General features: G+C 37.0%; 2 protein-coding genes across 2 annotated transcripts in view; both read right to left on the bottom strand.

The window, feature by feature from the left end:
* LOC113066390 (SH3 and multiple ankyrin repeat domains protein 1-like) overlaps window positions 1-6,333 on the bottom strand; it is a 58,514-nt gene extending 52,181 nt beyond the window's left edge. The window contains exon 1 of the mRNA XM_026238297.1: window positions 5,813-6,333. The gene's annotated coding sequence lies outside the window, so the exon portion shown is untranslated. The remainder of the gene's footprint in view (window positions 1-5,812) is intronic.
* A 2,062-nt stretch (window positions 6,334-8,395) lies between these two features.
* On the bottom strand, window positions 8,396-15,900 carry LOC113066811 (actin, alpha cardiac muscle 1-like). The gene is made up of 9 exons (XM_026238854.1): window positions 15,768-15,900; window positions 14,545-14,687; window positions 14,136-14,264; window positions 12,463-12,573; window positions 12,290-12,374; window positions 12,033-12,194; window positions 11,392-11,583; window positions 9,601-9,782; window positions 8,396-8,709 (listed from the first exon to the last, which is right to left on the bottom strand). The coding sequence occupies exons 2-9, from the start codon at window positions 14,671-14,673 to the stop codon at window positions 8,566-8,568; spliced, it is 1,134 nt and encodes a 377-aa protein (XP_026094639.1). The 5' UTR covers window positions 14,674-14,687; window positions 15,768-15,900; the 3' UTR covers window positions 8,396-8,565.
* Between the last annotated feature and the right edge of the window lie 244 nt (window positions 15,901-16,144).

The following is a 16,144-nucleotide window of genomic DNA, read 5'->3' as shown; positions in this document are numbered from 1 at the left end:
TGAACACTAAGTTGCTCTCTTCTAAAAGCCTGCCTGAGGGCAGTCAAACTTGCTGTTTCAGAAACATGGACAGTACTAGGAACTAACAGCTCTTCGAGAGCTCAACCTTCCCATAAACAGCATTTTTTTAAAGCATCTAATACTGTACCATTCATTAATCTATGCACAACCATTAATATTTCATGACCAATTTACTTCTCATCAAAAAGTACTGTGGAGGTTGCATCAAAAGCTCTTGGGGTCGCTCTCTCTCTTTTTTTTTCTTGCAATATAGCAATTCTGAAAAAGAAAAGGAGCAGTGACTAGATTTTAGTGCTTGTTCATGCAAAACTCACCATTATAATGCTAGGATGGTTGCCAAGGCATTGCTATAGTGCTCTAGATGAACTAGGATGTTATTTAGGTGATTGCTGTTCAATATTTTATCATTTTCTTTGAGTAGCAAAGCTGTTTTAAATTTTCTGAGCACCAAATCAGCATATTAGAATGGTTTTTGAAGAATCATGTGACAACTAAAGACTGGAGGATTGATGCTGAAAATTCAGTTTTGCCATGACAGGAATAAATTAGAAATAGAAATAGAATAGAAATCAGTTATTTTAGATAACTGAAATATTTCAAAAACAGGGCTGCATGACGATTATTTTGCTTAAAAAAGACGATTATTGTCATGTGAGTCATTTCTTTTCACACTTCGCCAGAATTATTGCACTTTCACATGAGCACAAACCAAGAGAAATTCAACTCATATGCATGGTTTATTTTACTTCATCTAAATTCCAGTTAATTATGCAGCCCTATCACAATATTTCCATTTTAGCTGTATTAAAAAAAACAGCCCTTTTGAGCATGAGACTTCTTACAGAAACATAAAAAAAATAAAATAAACCTTCTGAAGTATACTAGTTTAAGTTAACTGATTTTATTCAAGTCCAAACATTATTTATCATCACTGAATCAATCTAAATGTGTTAGGTTCCAACAACAAAGCTAAAGGTTTAGATCGCATTGCTCTTTATCAACTCCAGGTTTCCACTTTTTAAAGTATTTAAAATATCGGTCTGCAAATATGGCTTGGCTCCCTCCTTCAAAGAGATTTCTCGCCCATTTTATCATCCACCAGGCAACAGTCCTAAGTCCAATCACTTGGAAAAGAAATAGGACAGCTCTCCTCAACAAACTGCACGGTGTGTGCTATCATTCCTGTCCACGGCCGTTAGATGCCGTATTTGAATGAGCAAAAGAAGTGATGCTTGCTTCTGTGAACGGTCTGGAAGGAGAAGCGTATAAAGTGTGGGTTTCATCTGGGCCAATGAGTAAACCGCAGAGAAGAGAGGAGAGAAACAGAGCTGTGGGACTCAGAGTGAGCAAGAGAGTTCGATAGCGAGCAGGCGAGTGAGACGGACAGATAGACACAGAGGGAAAGTGACATACAGAGGCGAAAAGAGAGGGAGCGCGAAAAGGGGACGGGCTGGCCTGGATCTGTGTCCGCTTGCCTTACCCCTGGTGTTTTCACGGCAACAACACACAGCAGTAAAATAGGGCAAGACTGACTCAAATACGTTTGATAATACAGTGGTGTGAGACTAGTAGAATCACAGCAAAGCCGTTCCGGAGCGGTCTGAACATCAGCGTTATAAACAAGCGAGGTGAAGCTGATGAAAAATAAATGAGAACCAAGGCCCAGTTCTATCACAACATGTCATCTACGTTCAATCTGAGCTCATCAAGCAATCCGCAAGTCAATACGGGGAACAATTATTGCTCCCGGAGGACCGCCGCTGCTTTACACCATATCAGTAGAGTACAAACAATGGCAGTATATTGCTTCTCAGAGAGGTTTTCATCTTTTTATTCATCCATCCATTCAACCGCACACTCTCTAGGGAAAATTAAATCAATTCAGAGGCCCCATATAATGATTCCTTCCCCTAACGTGTTGTCAAGTACATGCCGGTCCTTAACTGAAGAGCATATAATATAATAATGAAGCCATCAGATCTTAATGAAATGCACTTATGCCCATTAATTTAATAAACGGCTATTCGGATATAGTTTGCGATGATACAATCTAATTGTACTATGAAGCAGATCAACAAAAAATAGCACTAAAGTTACTTAAGCAAAAAAACATTTTTTAATTCTCTGTATTATTGTTTTTATCTCAACTTCGACTGTTACTGCACTAAACAAAAACAAATGTTTTTTTAAAATAAAACTACATCCATTTATAATTTAATATGAGACATTTTGCTGGCATAAATACAACAAGGGGTTTACAATAAATTAAGGTAACAATATTGAATTTGAAGAGGTACATTTATATAAATAAAACAAAAACACCCTAATTTTAACATAATTGAGTTTTCAATTTATGTCAGTATAGTAAATCAATGGAAAGAATGCACCGTTATATTCTGTAAACAAACATTTACTCAAAAATGGAGAATCCCATTTTAACATTAACTCACCTATGCACGAGCGCCGTCAATCATCCACTCCTTCATTATGCCAAATATAAGCTATGTTTACTTTTTCATTTTGTTTCATTCCTTTATTTAAACAATATTTTGTCTAAATTTGAAGTGTCTTTGCGCCTGAGAGTTTGATGATACACTAATGTGATCATGATGAAATCTGACAAGCCGCATTTTGGTTCGGAAAACCAATGATGTTGCGTCATTTGAATGTCGATTCTGATTGGTCGGTTTCACGAGAGATGCCACATTCACGCATTGTTTTTAAAACTTACCATGGGCTAACTTGTATTAAAGAAAAATAATATTTAGTACAATACACGCACACACACATACATAGTTATGAACTTTAGTGGGTAAACTTTAACTTTATCAGCTTCAGTGTTTTGCTCAGCCTCATCTGACGAACAGCCACTGAACCAGTTCCCCAGAATGAATCGTGCTGTCAAAGGATGTGTATAAAAGAGAAAGGTCCGTTTAGGAAGACCCGATTCACTAGACTGAATCAGACTTTCAAACGCACCATGTGAGAGAATGGGCCTTTTGGGAAAAAAGAAATTTCAATAGAATGAATTAGACTTTCAAACATTTCATACAGTTTGAGAAAGGGACCAGGACGAACCGGTTCACTTGAATGAATCATTTTCAAAAGCTACATATGAGAGAAAGAAGAATTGATTCACTAGAATGAATTAGACTTTCAAACGTTACATATGAGAGAAGGATTTAGAACCATTTAGGATGAGCCGATTCACATACAGTATGAGAAAAGGAACATTTAGGATCAACCAGTTCACTAGAATAAATCATATTTTCAAAAGCTACACTTGAGAAAAATAGCTAGAACCGATTCAATAAATGAATTGGACTTTGAAACCTTGCATGAGGACCGTTTAGGAACCGATCCGACTCCCTGGAACGAATCTGACTTTACATTTCTATGAGAGAAGTGAACATTTAAAATGATTCGATTCACTATAGAATAAACTTGACTTCCAAATGCTGCATTCATTTAGATAGTGAGAGAGAAAGAACTGTTTGGGTGAGTAGGTACATTTGATAATTCCCTCATCACAGACATGCAAAAAGTAGCTCAATTTTTGTTAAACCTATAGCCTACTACTTTTAGTTAGTTACTCTCCAATACTGCAGCTGCTTTAAACCAGACAGACGGTCACAGACGGAGTCCTGGAATCATCTATTGGGCCCGCTTATGTACATAAATCGCTTAGAAGCCTGAAGTGGACAGTGTGTGGCTGCAAATCCAGTCTGCTAAAATCCTCCTCTCCGCTTCTTATCTCAGTGGGACACAGGATAACAGAGAGCTTCCAACCCCATCCCCGTAATGGATAGATTGCCACAGCCGCACAGCTGCAGCTCCTATTTGCTATAAGCAGAATCCTTGACCCGGATGCTTTAGACGCATTACAATACTGATAATGTTGTTTGTCTTCTAATTACCGTTTTCTGGAGGCAGTCTGACTGGGATCTTTTATGCTCAATCACAACAGCAATCAAACACATTGTGCTTTGAATGTCGCACGCTGGTCAAAAGCCCCAAACGACTGCCTCAGAGATGAAAAGAGGGCAATGATGTATTTATTAGGACTCTTGAGAGCAAAATCACATCTTGACATGTTGCTGAAGTACGGTAGGCTGTGATGGCAGCAGCAAAGGCAGAATTTGCTGAACGGAGCTGTCACTGTACATCGAGTTGAAAGCTGAGGTGGATTTCCTGTCTTCTGACATCTCCTGTAGTCCTAAACTTTGCCTTTGGTATACAGTTTCTGAAGATAACCGAAGAAAAATTGTCATCATGAAATTCGGTTTCATATCAAAACATCAGGACTCGAAGCAGAAAACACTTTTTGAAACCGGAACCATCACTGAACGTACTGATAAAGCCACTGGATGCTGAGTGGTTGAGTTAGGGCAAGATGTCTTTTAAAGTCTCCTGATACTTATCAAGGAAGATACAATGGATTGTGGCTCCGGAGGCCCTGAGAAGTGTCACTAGTGGAATCTTTTCCGTTGCTATGGAGTCCCAAGAGACCCGCGGTACCCAAGCAGTGGATGGGAGAAAACCTGAATCTGCGCATAATGTGGCGTGTCTGAATAACGCTGACCTAAAAACTCTTTTAAGAGGCACATAAATTACTGTCAAAACTCCTAGCGGATGTTAAGTTCCCAAAGGATGCTTGAGACACTTAAGCTTTGAATTTTACAAACATAATTTTGGGGGGTTTTGTTTTCTTTAATAAACAGAGAGTTTCCAGCTTAAAAGTATATGCAGATAAAAAGCATTTATAGCCTCCCACTTTCCATACTGCATCACCTGTCTTCTTGTAGATGTGTTTATCTGCATCAGGTAAAGAACGATACACTGGATATGACAGTAAACTGGCAACAATTTGGCCATTCTGATATCAGTAGTGTCACTTTGCATCACTAGTCTTCCTCAAAATGTGATTATCTGTGTTACTCAAAGACTGATATGTCGGCTAAACTGATAAATCGGCCACTAAATGGCCATTTTTCTGTCAATGGAAAATGGATAATTTGTGCAAATATGTTTTTGCTCAATTTTGAGGTAAATTAAATTCAAGGTACATGTACACCTCAATTGCTATAATTACATAGGTTCTCTGTAAGAATTTATTCTTAGTCTATCAGTCCTTATATATTTCCCAATAATGACCATTGCCCATGGCAACACTGTGTAACTGACCTCATCTTATAGCCTATACGCCTTCCGTTCTTTAGTAATATAACAAAAAGGACATTTATAATATATATTAATATCCGTTTAATGTTTCATATTTATTTAGTAGCCGTCTATTAAGAGATAGTGTAGTGTTTAAGTTATGATATATATATATATATATATATATATCAGCCACTCTCTAGTTGGTTTCAGCAATTTAAAGTACCTTTCACACTGACCCATTACCGTCTTAGCCTGCTTCTTCTTAGCACTAAAAAGTTTCTTACAAAATAATAAGGTGGAATCAAATTAATATTTTTTCAACACATCTGACTGATTAGGTAAGGTTTGCATCACACATGTCGTTGTCAAAAGGCTTTTTTCTTCTCTCCTTCTTATACTGTATATAAGATCTCTAAACTTTGGGGATTGTTTGTGCATCTCAGTAATACAGAGATCAATTAAACTAACCTTTAAGTTATCGATCTCGACAGAAGAAAATGCATTTTTCTAGTTGTGTCTAAACGTCTTTGTCATAATTTTATACATCCCATGCGTTGACTATAGAAAGCAGTCCATCAAGACAAAACGCTTTTATGTGTATTCTGCCTGTGATATAGAGGAGAGTTACCATGAGCCTGTCCGTCACCAGCCTCACATCTCCAGCATCACCAGCTCGTCAAGTGTGGGCTCTGTCCGATAATACAAAACTTCCAAGTTCCTTGTCTTTGCGTTTAAAGTAAAAAACAAAACAAAACAAAAAACTATAATTAAAACTGCATTCGGTAATGAGGAAACTACAGGGACAAAACGGACGCGTAGTGGAGAGAAAACAAAGGTGCGTACTTACAGCATGCAGCGCACTTTTCCCTTCTTTGGCTCTTTATCAATTATCCTTTGTCCAAGGGAACAGAAATCTCCGTAGAATCGCTCGCGTTTGTCGAGTACTCCGAGCAGAGATGGGAGTAACCCCTTTAGCACTTCTTCGGGGGAAGAGGACTGTGTATTCCGCATGTGTGCACAGTGTTAAATGCGCAACATCGCGCAGCACACGCGCAGGAAATATTAGCGCTGGATTCAGGGGCTCTTCTGACCACCGTATCCAGCACCAGAGGGGTTCACTAATGCAGGCGGGGCCACAAACCCCGAGCGCACCTGCATCTGGGACAACAACGTTTGAATCGGATGTTTGTAACATTTACAAGAGTAAAAAAAAAGTGTAAAATAAAAAAGACATTTAGATTAAAGACAATAGATGATGCATTTTTAAAGCATAACAGCCCCCAAGTGTTAAAGTCATTTTTGCACATGCCCTCTCCTGAAAGCTGACCCTGATAAATTAAAAAAAAATAGATAGATAAGCATGCACAGAAAGATAGGTAGATAGATAGATAGATAGATAGATAGATAGATAGATAGATAGATAGATAGATAGATAGATAGATAGATAGATTACCATGTACAGATAGATAGATAGATATTTAGATATAATGTCAAATGTATAATAGATATAATGTATACTGAAATGAGTGTTTCATATGTACGAGCTGAAAATCTAAAGTGGCAGGACTGATTTCTGCCTCCTCTCAGCATGACAGATCCACTGTGTAGGAAGGGATTAATTAGTAAACATTCTTGCATTTAATCAGTACGTACAATTAGAAAGTTTGGTCTGTATCAGTCCCCACGCATACGGTGGGCTATTGAGCAACACTTCCGAACCTGAGCAAAACACTAGAAGACTGCAATGTTCTTCTCTAGTAATGAATGTGCTGCATTTTGTGCGAAATAAAGGAGCAGCGTAATAAGATTTTAATAAGCATGAATAGATTTCATAATGGATCTGAGCCGACTCTCTTTTTCTCTTTCTTCCCCTCCCTCTCTCCCCATCTCTCTATTTCTCTCTCTTTCTCTTGTTGTCTAGATGCATTAATCACTGTAACCTCCTAGATGTCTCCACCTTCATTTGTCTTTGATTTTTCCGTCAGTCAGAAGTGGGGCAGCGTCTGCAGTAATAAGTCTGGCTTCTTAACCCTCTCCTACTGTACACTCTTTACAACCCACATCGTCCAGAACCCAAAACTGGGTCTCTGTGTTATAATTAGAAACTCGGGGGTATATGATACATAAACGGGAGCCATTCACTCAACTTCATGTTGTTCTGAAGTGGTATGAATATCTTTCTTGTGCTGAACACAAAAGAAGATATTCTGAAGAATGTTGGGGATCGGTGTTGTTTTGGACAATTTCTGGAAGAACTGTCCCTTTAAAGGAATAGCTACTGGTAGATGTACTAATTTTACCCATGCACGATGAAGATGACTTTGTTTCTTAATCAGAACAAATTTGGAAAAATGTAGCATTACATCATTTGCTCACCCATGGATCCTCTGCATTATATGGGTGCCGTCAGAGTGAAAGACCAAATAAAGATACAGGAGAAAGCAATATTATGCATACAGGATTTGTTTAGCAAGAAGCAACATGCATATTTTCACTTCACAAGATGTTGATGGATGGACTTGATTATTGTGATGTTTTTATCAGCTGTTCGAACCCTCATTCTGATGGCACCCATTCACTCCATAGGATCCACCGGTGAACTATTCCTTTAAGGTGGCAGCGTTTGAAACATTTTTTGGTTCATTTCTGAAACTTTTCTCTCAGAAGCAGATTATAGATGTGTGAACAATATGTAACAGTATGCTTCTAGAAGGATTTTAAGAGTATTTAAACAAAGCTCTAAAAAATGTTTTCGCACTGATTCAATAATAGATGCTACTGCAATAGTATTCTTTACCTCCAATATTTTTGCCCTAGATTGTTGGGTTTCGGCTGTGAAACACAGTGTACTGTTCTGTTGCTCAGCCACAGAGTATCAGCTGTGCCTCTGGCCTACATTAAACTGACCTGTTTTCTCATCATCATCATAGGGCTATTGATGATTATATTAAAACCTCAGAGGGCAGGATCAAATCTGCGATGTTGTTAGAGTAAACTGGCATTTTGGTTCAGACAATAAAATGACATTATAATGTGGTTATAAGCAGGTAATTTTACAACTTAGGACACTGATCTCAAGGGTGTTTTGTGGTAATATCACAGCAGCAGTCTGCCATCCGGTGGCCTCGCTGAAGAATGATCTCAAACCTGAAAGCTGGAGAACGTACTGTCAATTCATGTCTAAGAAAGCGCTTATATATACAAAGAGAAATTTATTGAAAATATGTTAATGTATTTATTGAACAATTTATTGTGGCTGTAGATGTGAATCCTTGTACAGGGGAACTTGAAACAAACATCCGCAGTACAAACACAAGATGGGAAATGGTGCAAAGACTAGAAGGAGAGTCCAGGACAGAGGAGAACGAGAAAAGGAGGGATTTAGAAGCACTTCCTGTGGACAATAGAGGGTCCGGCTTCCTCGTACTCATCTTTGCTGATCCACATCTGTTGGAAAGTGGACAGGGAAGCCAAGATGGAGCCGCCGATCCAGACAGAGTATTTACGCTCAGGAGGGGCAATCATCTGTAGTTGACAAAGGAAAAATGTATTATTATTGGTACTACCATTATCAATAATAATAATAATAATATAACAAATTATTGTAACAAATTACAAAAACAATAATAAAATGTACATTATAATTATGATGATGATATTATTATCATTATCAAAATATCCATAATATAGAATGTTTCATTATTTTGTGAATTGTAATAATAATCATAAAAAAATCAATAATCCATCGATACAATAATACATTGTACATAGTAATACTACTGATAATTATTATTATTACATTTTGTATTAAATTTCAATAATACATATTTTCAATAATACAAAGTACATTATAAATGTTTTATTATGATCACTTACACTACTACTTGTGATATAATAAAAAAATTACAATATCCATTATTCAACGTTGTGCATTAGATCGTGATTTAATATAACGATAGAGATTTAATATATAAGATTAAATAAAATAATAGTTTTTTTTTTTGTTGTTGTCGTTATTATTATTACTACTTAATATCCATAATGCATTAAGTATTATTGTCTTGTTTAATTGTTGTAGTCTGGCTATTATGAATTTGCTTTTGTATCTGGAAATATAACAACAATAAAAGATTGGTTATGCATTTTGGTCTGTATATCGGACACTTAAAAATATAAATAATCTGTATCTGTCATACAAAAATCATTTAGATGACAAAAGAACTTTGCATAAATAATAATAAAATAATAATTAATGATAATTTACACATTCAGTTTATCAATATTCATTCGTTTTTTTCTTATGATTGCTTTATTTATTGTGTCAAAAAAAACAGAAATATATCATTAGAAATCGGAAATTGTACATTTAAACATAATCTAAACATGAAATAAAACGTTCATGTAAAAAAACTGTACCTTGATCTTCATGGTGCTGGGAGCCAAAGCTGTGATCTCTTTCTGCATCCTGTCACCGATACCAGGGTACATGGTGGTCCCACCAGACAGTACATTGTTGGCGTACAGATCCTTACGAATGTCAATGTCGCACTTCATAATGCCGTTGTAAGTGGTCTCATGAATACCAGCAGACTCCATACCTACAGACAATGTCATTTAGATGATGAATGGGATTATACATGAAACAGACTTCCATTTAAATACATTACATATGCAGAACCATGTAATTCATGATAACATAATAGCGCTGATTTCATTTTGGGAAGAACTTCTGGTTAGCCGTTGTCCTATCAGGTCTACTAGATACGGAAACAGTGATTGATGTACAATGTCAAGGCTAACAATCCTGTACACCATAAATAGACCCTCAGCCTTTGGGCATATACTGAAACACTCCTAATTAGTTCCTGACAAAAAGTGATCCGTCACATGTCACCTCTCCTAAAAGTGCACTGTAATGTAAGAAAAAGCTCTAAAAATGCAGTTGGATGAATTGTTCTCAGTGAGAAAACTTGACTGCTTCGCTGTGCCCATGAAAGGTGGGTTTAATTGTGTTGCTACACATAGACTGATGTGCAAATGATTGAGAATTATTAATAATGTGAATTTTTCATCATGGGAATCTAAGCTTGGCAATGGCTCAAAATGGAGAATATATTTTGAGTGTGGGCTTAGTGTTTCATTGAAGGCCCTGTTTCAGAATTGCTAGAAACTTATATGAATAAATGATAAAAAAAAAATAAGACAAAATGTAGGGATATGCAAAGCGTGTCTATCATTAAGAAGAAATCTAGTCAAAAATCCTAAAGGAATCCAAACATGATTCTATGGAACCCTAAGAGGCCATTTATTATCATTTTGTCTCGTCTTGTTTGCTTGTTAACTCGACATAACAAATGTTGTTTTTTCAAGAGCAACGTGATCATGCTAATTAAATCATCTGTGACTGACCAGCAAAATAATGAGCAACTATTTTTTTTTCTTGTGAGAAGATTAAATTGTGATCATGAGAAAACAAATAAATAAATAATTATTGCATTCATTTAGAAACATATACTTTAGATCCAATCCTAATTAATATATATATATATATGTGTGTGTGTTTGTGTGTGTGTGTGTATATGTATATGGGTGGGTTTTATATATTTATAGAGAGAGAGAGAGAGATAATTAATTAATTAATTAATTCCTGATGGAATGGGGTAAAATGATTACTCTTTATTAAATGATTTGTATTTTTAATTATTTATAAATAATCATTGGATTCTGGTTTATCCTAATAATTTAGGTCCACTTCTAATTAAAACAAATAAGAGTTATCGATTTAAGAACATTTTAATTTATAGTTCTGGAAAAAACAAAATAGTTACTCTTTAAGTTATTTTATTATTCATTATTTTATTTTTAGAAATATTCATTAGATACCTATAATAAGATACATTCATTCTAATCGAATCAAATAAGAATCATGTGAAAAAAAGTGAATTAAAATCATTAATTTTTGTTGCTGAATTTTTATTTATTTTTATTTATTATTTTTTTATTACTATTTATTAAATCATTTATACTCTTGTTTGATTCTTATAGTTGGATATTATCTTTATCAGACTCCTCATAGGCAGCTGAAATTCACAGGTGAGTTACAACACAATATTATTTTTGACTAGGTTAAATCAAACAGAACAACTACCTACAAGGCGGTGGAGATGAATAATGTAGGAATATTCAAAGGACAAATGATAAACTGACCAATGAAAGATGGCTGGAAGAGGGTCTCGGGGCAGCGGAACCTCTCGTTACCGATGGTGATGACCTGACCGTCGGGCAACTCGTAGGACTTTTCCAGGGATGATGAGGAGGCAGCAGTGGCCATTTCATTCTCGAAATCAAGAGCCACGTAGCACAACTTCTCCTTAATGTCACGAACAATCTCCCTCTCGGCTGTAATAGCGAGTTAGAAAGGTATTACACGCGTTTAAATTATATATATATATATATATATATATATATATATATATATATATATATATATATATATATATATATATATATATATATATATATATATATATATATATATATATATATATATATATATATATATATATATATATATATATATATATATATATATATAAACAGCTGGTTCAATTCACTTTTAACTGCCGTTACTAGCGTTGACCAAGAGGTGGTGCTATTTAGCTAATGACGATTTCATTACATTGTAAACTTTAAAACCAGAACGTTTACGCGACGTATAAAAGATGAATAATTCATTGATATTTTACATTTAAACACACAGTTTATTATCTATTAAGTGAGTGCATTAGAATATAACCTTCACATCATGTATAATTTATGTGAAAGCTGCAGAGAGTGAGGTATATTACCAGTGGTGACGAACGAGTAGCCTCTCTCAGTCAGGATTTTCATCAGGTAGTCAGTCAGATCTCTGCCGGCTAAATCCAGTCTCATGATGGCATGTGGAAGGGCATAGCCCTCATATACGGGCACATTGTGGGTCACACCATCACCGGCATCCAGCACAATACCTGGAACATATCATAAGAGCATGACAAAAGCAAAGAACAAAAGAGATGCAGTTTAGAGCACCTACTGTATGATGGGCACTGTAGGCAATGCTGACCTGTGGTACGGCCAGAGGCGTACAGTGAGAGGACAGCCTGGATGGCCACATACATAGCCGGAACGTTGAAGGTCTCAAACATGATCTGAAATACAGAGCGAAACCAATATATCTTAATATTATGGAAATAATACCATTAATGTCATGATTTTAAAGTCTTCAAAAGGACTTGCCTGGGTCATCTTCTCTCTGTTGGCCTTTGGATTCAGTGGAGCCTCAGTGAGAAGGACAGGATGTTCCTCAGGAGCCACACGGAGCTCATTGTAGAAGGTGTGGTGCCAGATCTGAGAAGACAGTATTGCATTTTTTGTTATATATAGAGAAACATTGGTCACATTTACCACAGTTTGGTGAATTTTCACGAGCAAAATGTATGGGATTCCATTAGTGCCAAAAATGATTCATCTGTTTTGTACCATACCTTTTCCCATGTCTACATTCATTTGTTTCCACTGATATCTGTTTTTTTCTGTCTCTTAGTAATGAACAGCTGCGCTGTGTCCTCTAGTAGACACTATGGGGGACTGCTGCCAACAGGACTGGTGTCTGAAGCACGCGTGAAAGAACTCCAATCGCTTTGGCCCACGTAGCCTGTGATGTCAAATAAGTGTAAGAGTGCCTGCCAAATATGTCACCAACTTTTGTTGTCTTCAGGAGTCGTTTGTTTGCCAGTGCATGTAAAGACCCTATGGGGAAAGTATGTAGCGGCGGGTCAAGCTGACAGAGCCTTGCACACAATGGCTGTGTTACAAGCTTACCAAGCTAAGAGATGTAGACGAGGGCAAGGGTTTGTCCCCTGAGGTAGTCGAGGAACTGTGCCACAAATGCCTCTCCACAGATAGATCCACACCACAGCCTTGGCTCTTCACTCCAGTAAATAGACTGCTGCCAATGGGTGTGCGATGTCAGCATTGGTGATTATAGAGAGGCATTTACGGGTAAATCTTGCCGACATCGGGGAGGAAGTAGAAAGCCTTTTTGGCACTTCCGTTGAGGTGTTGGTCGAGAAGTTTAGGGAAGCAAACATGCAGTCCGCTGCCTTCAGGAAGTTCATTCCCCACAGTCCCAAGTCTTCCTCCAAAACCTAGGCAGGATCAGAAGAGCAGTATGGACACTCGCACCCCTCCTCCTTTTAGGAGTCGGTTACAGAGGTGGGCAAGCACTAAGAGGAAGAGAGCGTATACTAACACTTCTCTTCTCAACAGGGATTTGTCCATCCCTACTACCTGACACTGCGTCCCCTTGCCATGCCTAGGGTTTGTATGTTTTCTCGTCTCCTTCAGACAGCTAAGCTGGTGATGTATTCTGCAAGCACCCTCTTATACTTCCGGGCGCCTGCCTGTGACATCATGGACTATGTGGGCCAGTGGGACTGGAGTTGTTTCCCATGTGCTTCAGACACTAGTCCTCCTAGTGTGTCTCGTTCCCTCTCAGGGGAGCCATTGTTACATGCGTAACCTGATACATTTCTCACCATCTTTCTAAAACACTGAATAATATGACAAAGCATGAAGATGTACTCTAAGGACTACAGATGTAATTGATTATTTATTAATTTTTTTGACACCAATTGAACTCCATATTAATCCATTCATTTCAACTGAAATCCACATGATTGGGAATTTCACAAAAAGTTCAACAGATCTTGCAATAGATTGAAGTTGTTTATATGAATTTTCCTCACTGACCAACAGAAAGTTGCTTTGTTTTGCTAAGTGACCTCTATATTAGTTTCATTCAATGTTTGCTTCATAGGTCGCTACACTACTAACAATAGACAATGGACCTTTTTTCCTAATGTGACCAAACTTTTGCTAATTAAACCATAAATAATTGTATGGTCTACCTTCTCCATATCATCCCAGTTAGTGATGATGCCGTGCTCAATGGGGTATTTGAGGGTGAGGATGCCTCTCTTGCTCTGGGCCTCGTCTCCTACATAGCTGTCTTTCTGACCCATACCGACCATGACACCCTAAAGAAAGAAACAATAATGCAAGCTTTCAGTCACAATCCACACATTCAGGGCAACTTTTGGTCCTGTTTTTGATATAAATTCTGCAACACTCCTTTTCTAGAATTAATGCTTGCTTGTTAACATTTGAAGCAAGGATCGATGCTAGCAGAGTATCGCCTTTACGGGTCAAAGGTCAAAGCTTACTGTGACTAAAGTACTGTGACTTAAGAGCTGCTTTACTAATTGGATCAAAATAACACTAAATCCCAGATGAGGTGAATGAACGTTGTCGTCTCACCTGATGGCGGGGTCGGCCCACAATAGAGGGAAACACTGCCCTGGGTGCATCATCACCGGCAAAACCAGCCTTCACCAGACCTGAGCCATTGTCGCACACCAGAGCGGTGGTTTCTTCCTCGTCGCACATGCTTACTTAGACAGCTGGCATTTTAACACAAATGGCATGGGAAGCAAACACATGACATGTCCATTAAAAAGCAGAAGGATTTTCTCCTGCCTATAAAAAATATGTGTCTTTGCTTGTTGAATTCATGTAGCACTTGAAGCTAAATGTAAATTATTCATCTCCACTGCTTAAAAAGAGCTTTCTGACATCTTCAGTTATGCAGACTTACCCTCCCTACGGCAGACTCGTAATGTGCTATAAATAATCCATATTTTATTATTATTTGATATCTTGAGTTGAGCATAAAAAGCTTTAGTTTGTAATATTATTATAGCGCTGCTTCTGCATTCAAAAGGTTGCTTTAAAATGCAAAATATAAGCATTTCATTGGTCCACTGTGTACTGTATGTAACAAATAATTCATGAAATAATTCATTATTAAAAGGATAGTTCACTCAGAAATGGAAATTCTGTCAACACCCTCGTGTTTGTTTCTTCTGCTGAAGATAATTTGAAGTGATTTTTACTGTAAAAGTCACTGACTTTCAACATACACTACCGTTCAAAAGTTTGGGGTTACTTCGATTTTTGAAAGAAGTCTCTTATACTCAACAAGGCTGTATTTATTTGATCAAAAATAAAGTAAAAACTGTAATATTTAAAAATATTATAACATTTTAAAATATCAATTTTCTTTTTTAATATATTCTTATATATGATTTATCCCTGTGATGGCAAAGCTGCATTTTCAGCATCATTACTTGAGTCTTCAGGGTCACATGATCTTTCAGAAATAATTTTAATGTCCTGATTTGATGATGGGGAGGGGGTTCTTTTTAAGGTCAAATTACAGCATTTAAAATTTACTATTTGAAATATTCATATTTTGTATTATTATAATTGTCTTTGCTGTCACTTTTGATCAATTCAGTGCATCATTGCTGAATACAAGTATAAATTTCCTTAAAAAAATAAAGAAATCTATCTTCTATAAGAAGTATCATCACTGTTTTCCACACAAACATCCCCAGTATATCCAAAAACCAAGCTTCGCTACACTATCTGCTGTAGTCCAACAAATCATTTAATATAAACATCCATTGAAGTAGACTCACCCAGGAGAGCTCGCACAACAGGCCTGGAAAACTTGCTCCCTCAAGAGCGGTAGAAAATAAGAGAGTGAGCGGCCAGTTCACCTGTCCTGTATTTATATAAAACCTTGTCACCAGGGCTTCAGAACCTCAAGCCTTTTTAGGACACATTACAACCCTGCATCAATCAAAGGTGGGCCGTCCCATGCGAAGATGGGGTATTGGAACGGATCTCACAATGGAGACTGTTGACTGACAGTTGCATTTAATATTAGAAGATAATTTATGGCTCTCGAGGACATTGTGGACTATTGTTGGAAAGAGAGGTGGCCAATTCACTGGGAGAGAATGGCATCCCACCGGCCGTTATAAATAAGACACAGAGCATTGGTTATAATGGA

The sequence above is a fragment of the Carassius auratus genome, chromosome 50 (genome assembly GCF_003368295.1).
Source record: "Carassius auratus strain Wakin chromosome 50, ASM336829v1, whole genome shotgun sequence".
Classification (NCBI taxonomy): Eukaryota; Metazoa; Chordata; class Actinopteri; order Cypriniformes; family Cyprinidae; genus Carassius; species Carassius auratus.
Note: the sequence above shows the minus strand (reverse complement) of the source record. Positions and strands in the feature narration are given on the sequence as shown.

Excerpts from the sequence above, each read along its gene's own strand:
- LOC113066811 (XM_026238854.1), bottom strand. The coding sequence starts at position 14,673 with ATGTGCGACGAGGAAGAAACCACCGCTCTGGTGTGCGACAATGGCTCA. Across the intron at positions 12,195-12,289 it reads CGCCTCTGGCCGTACCACAG|GTATTGTGCTGGATGCCGGT; the intron begins GTCAGCATTGCC and ends GATATGTTCCAG. Across the intron at positions 9,783-11,391 it reads CTTCCAGCCATCTTTCATTG|GTATGGAGTCTGCTGGTATT; the intron begins GTCAGTTTATCA and ends CATTGTCTGTAG.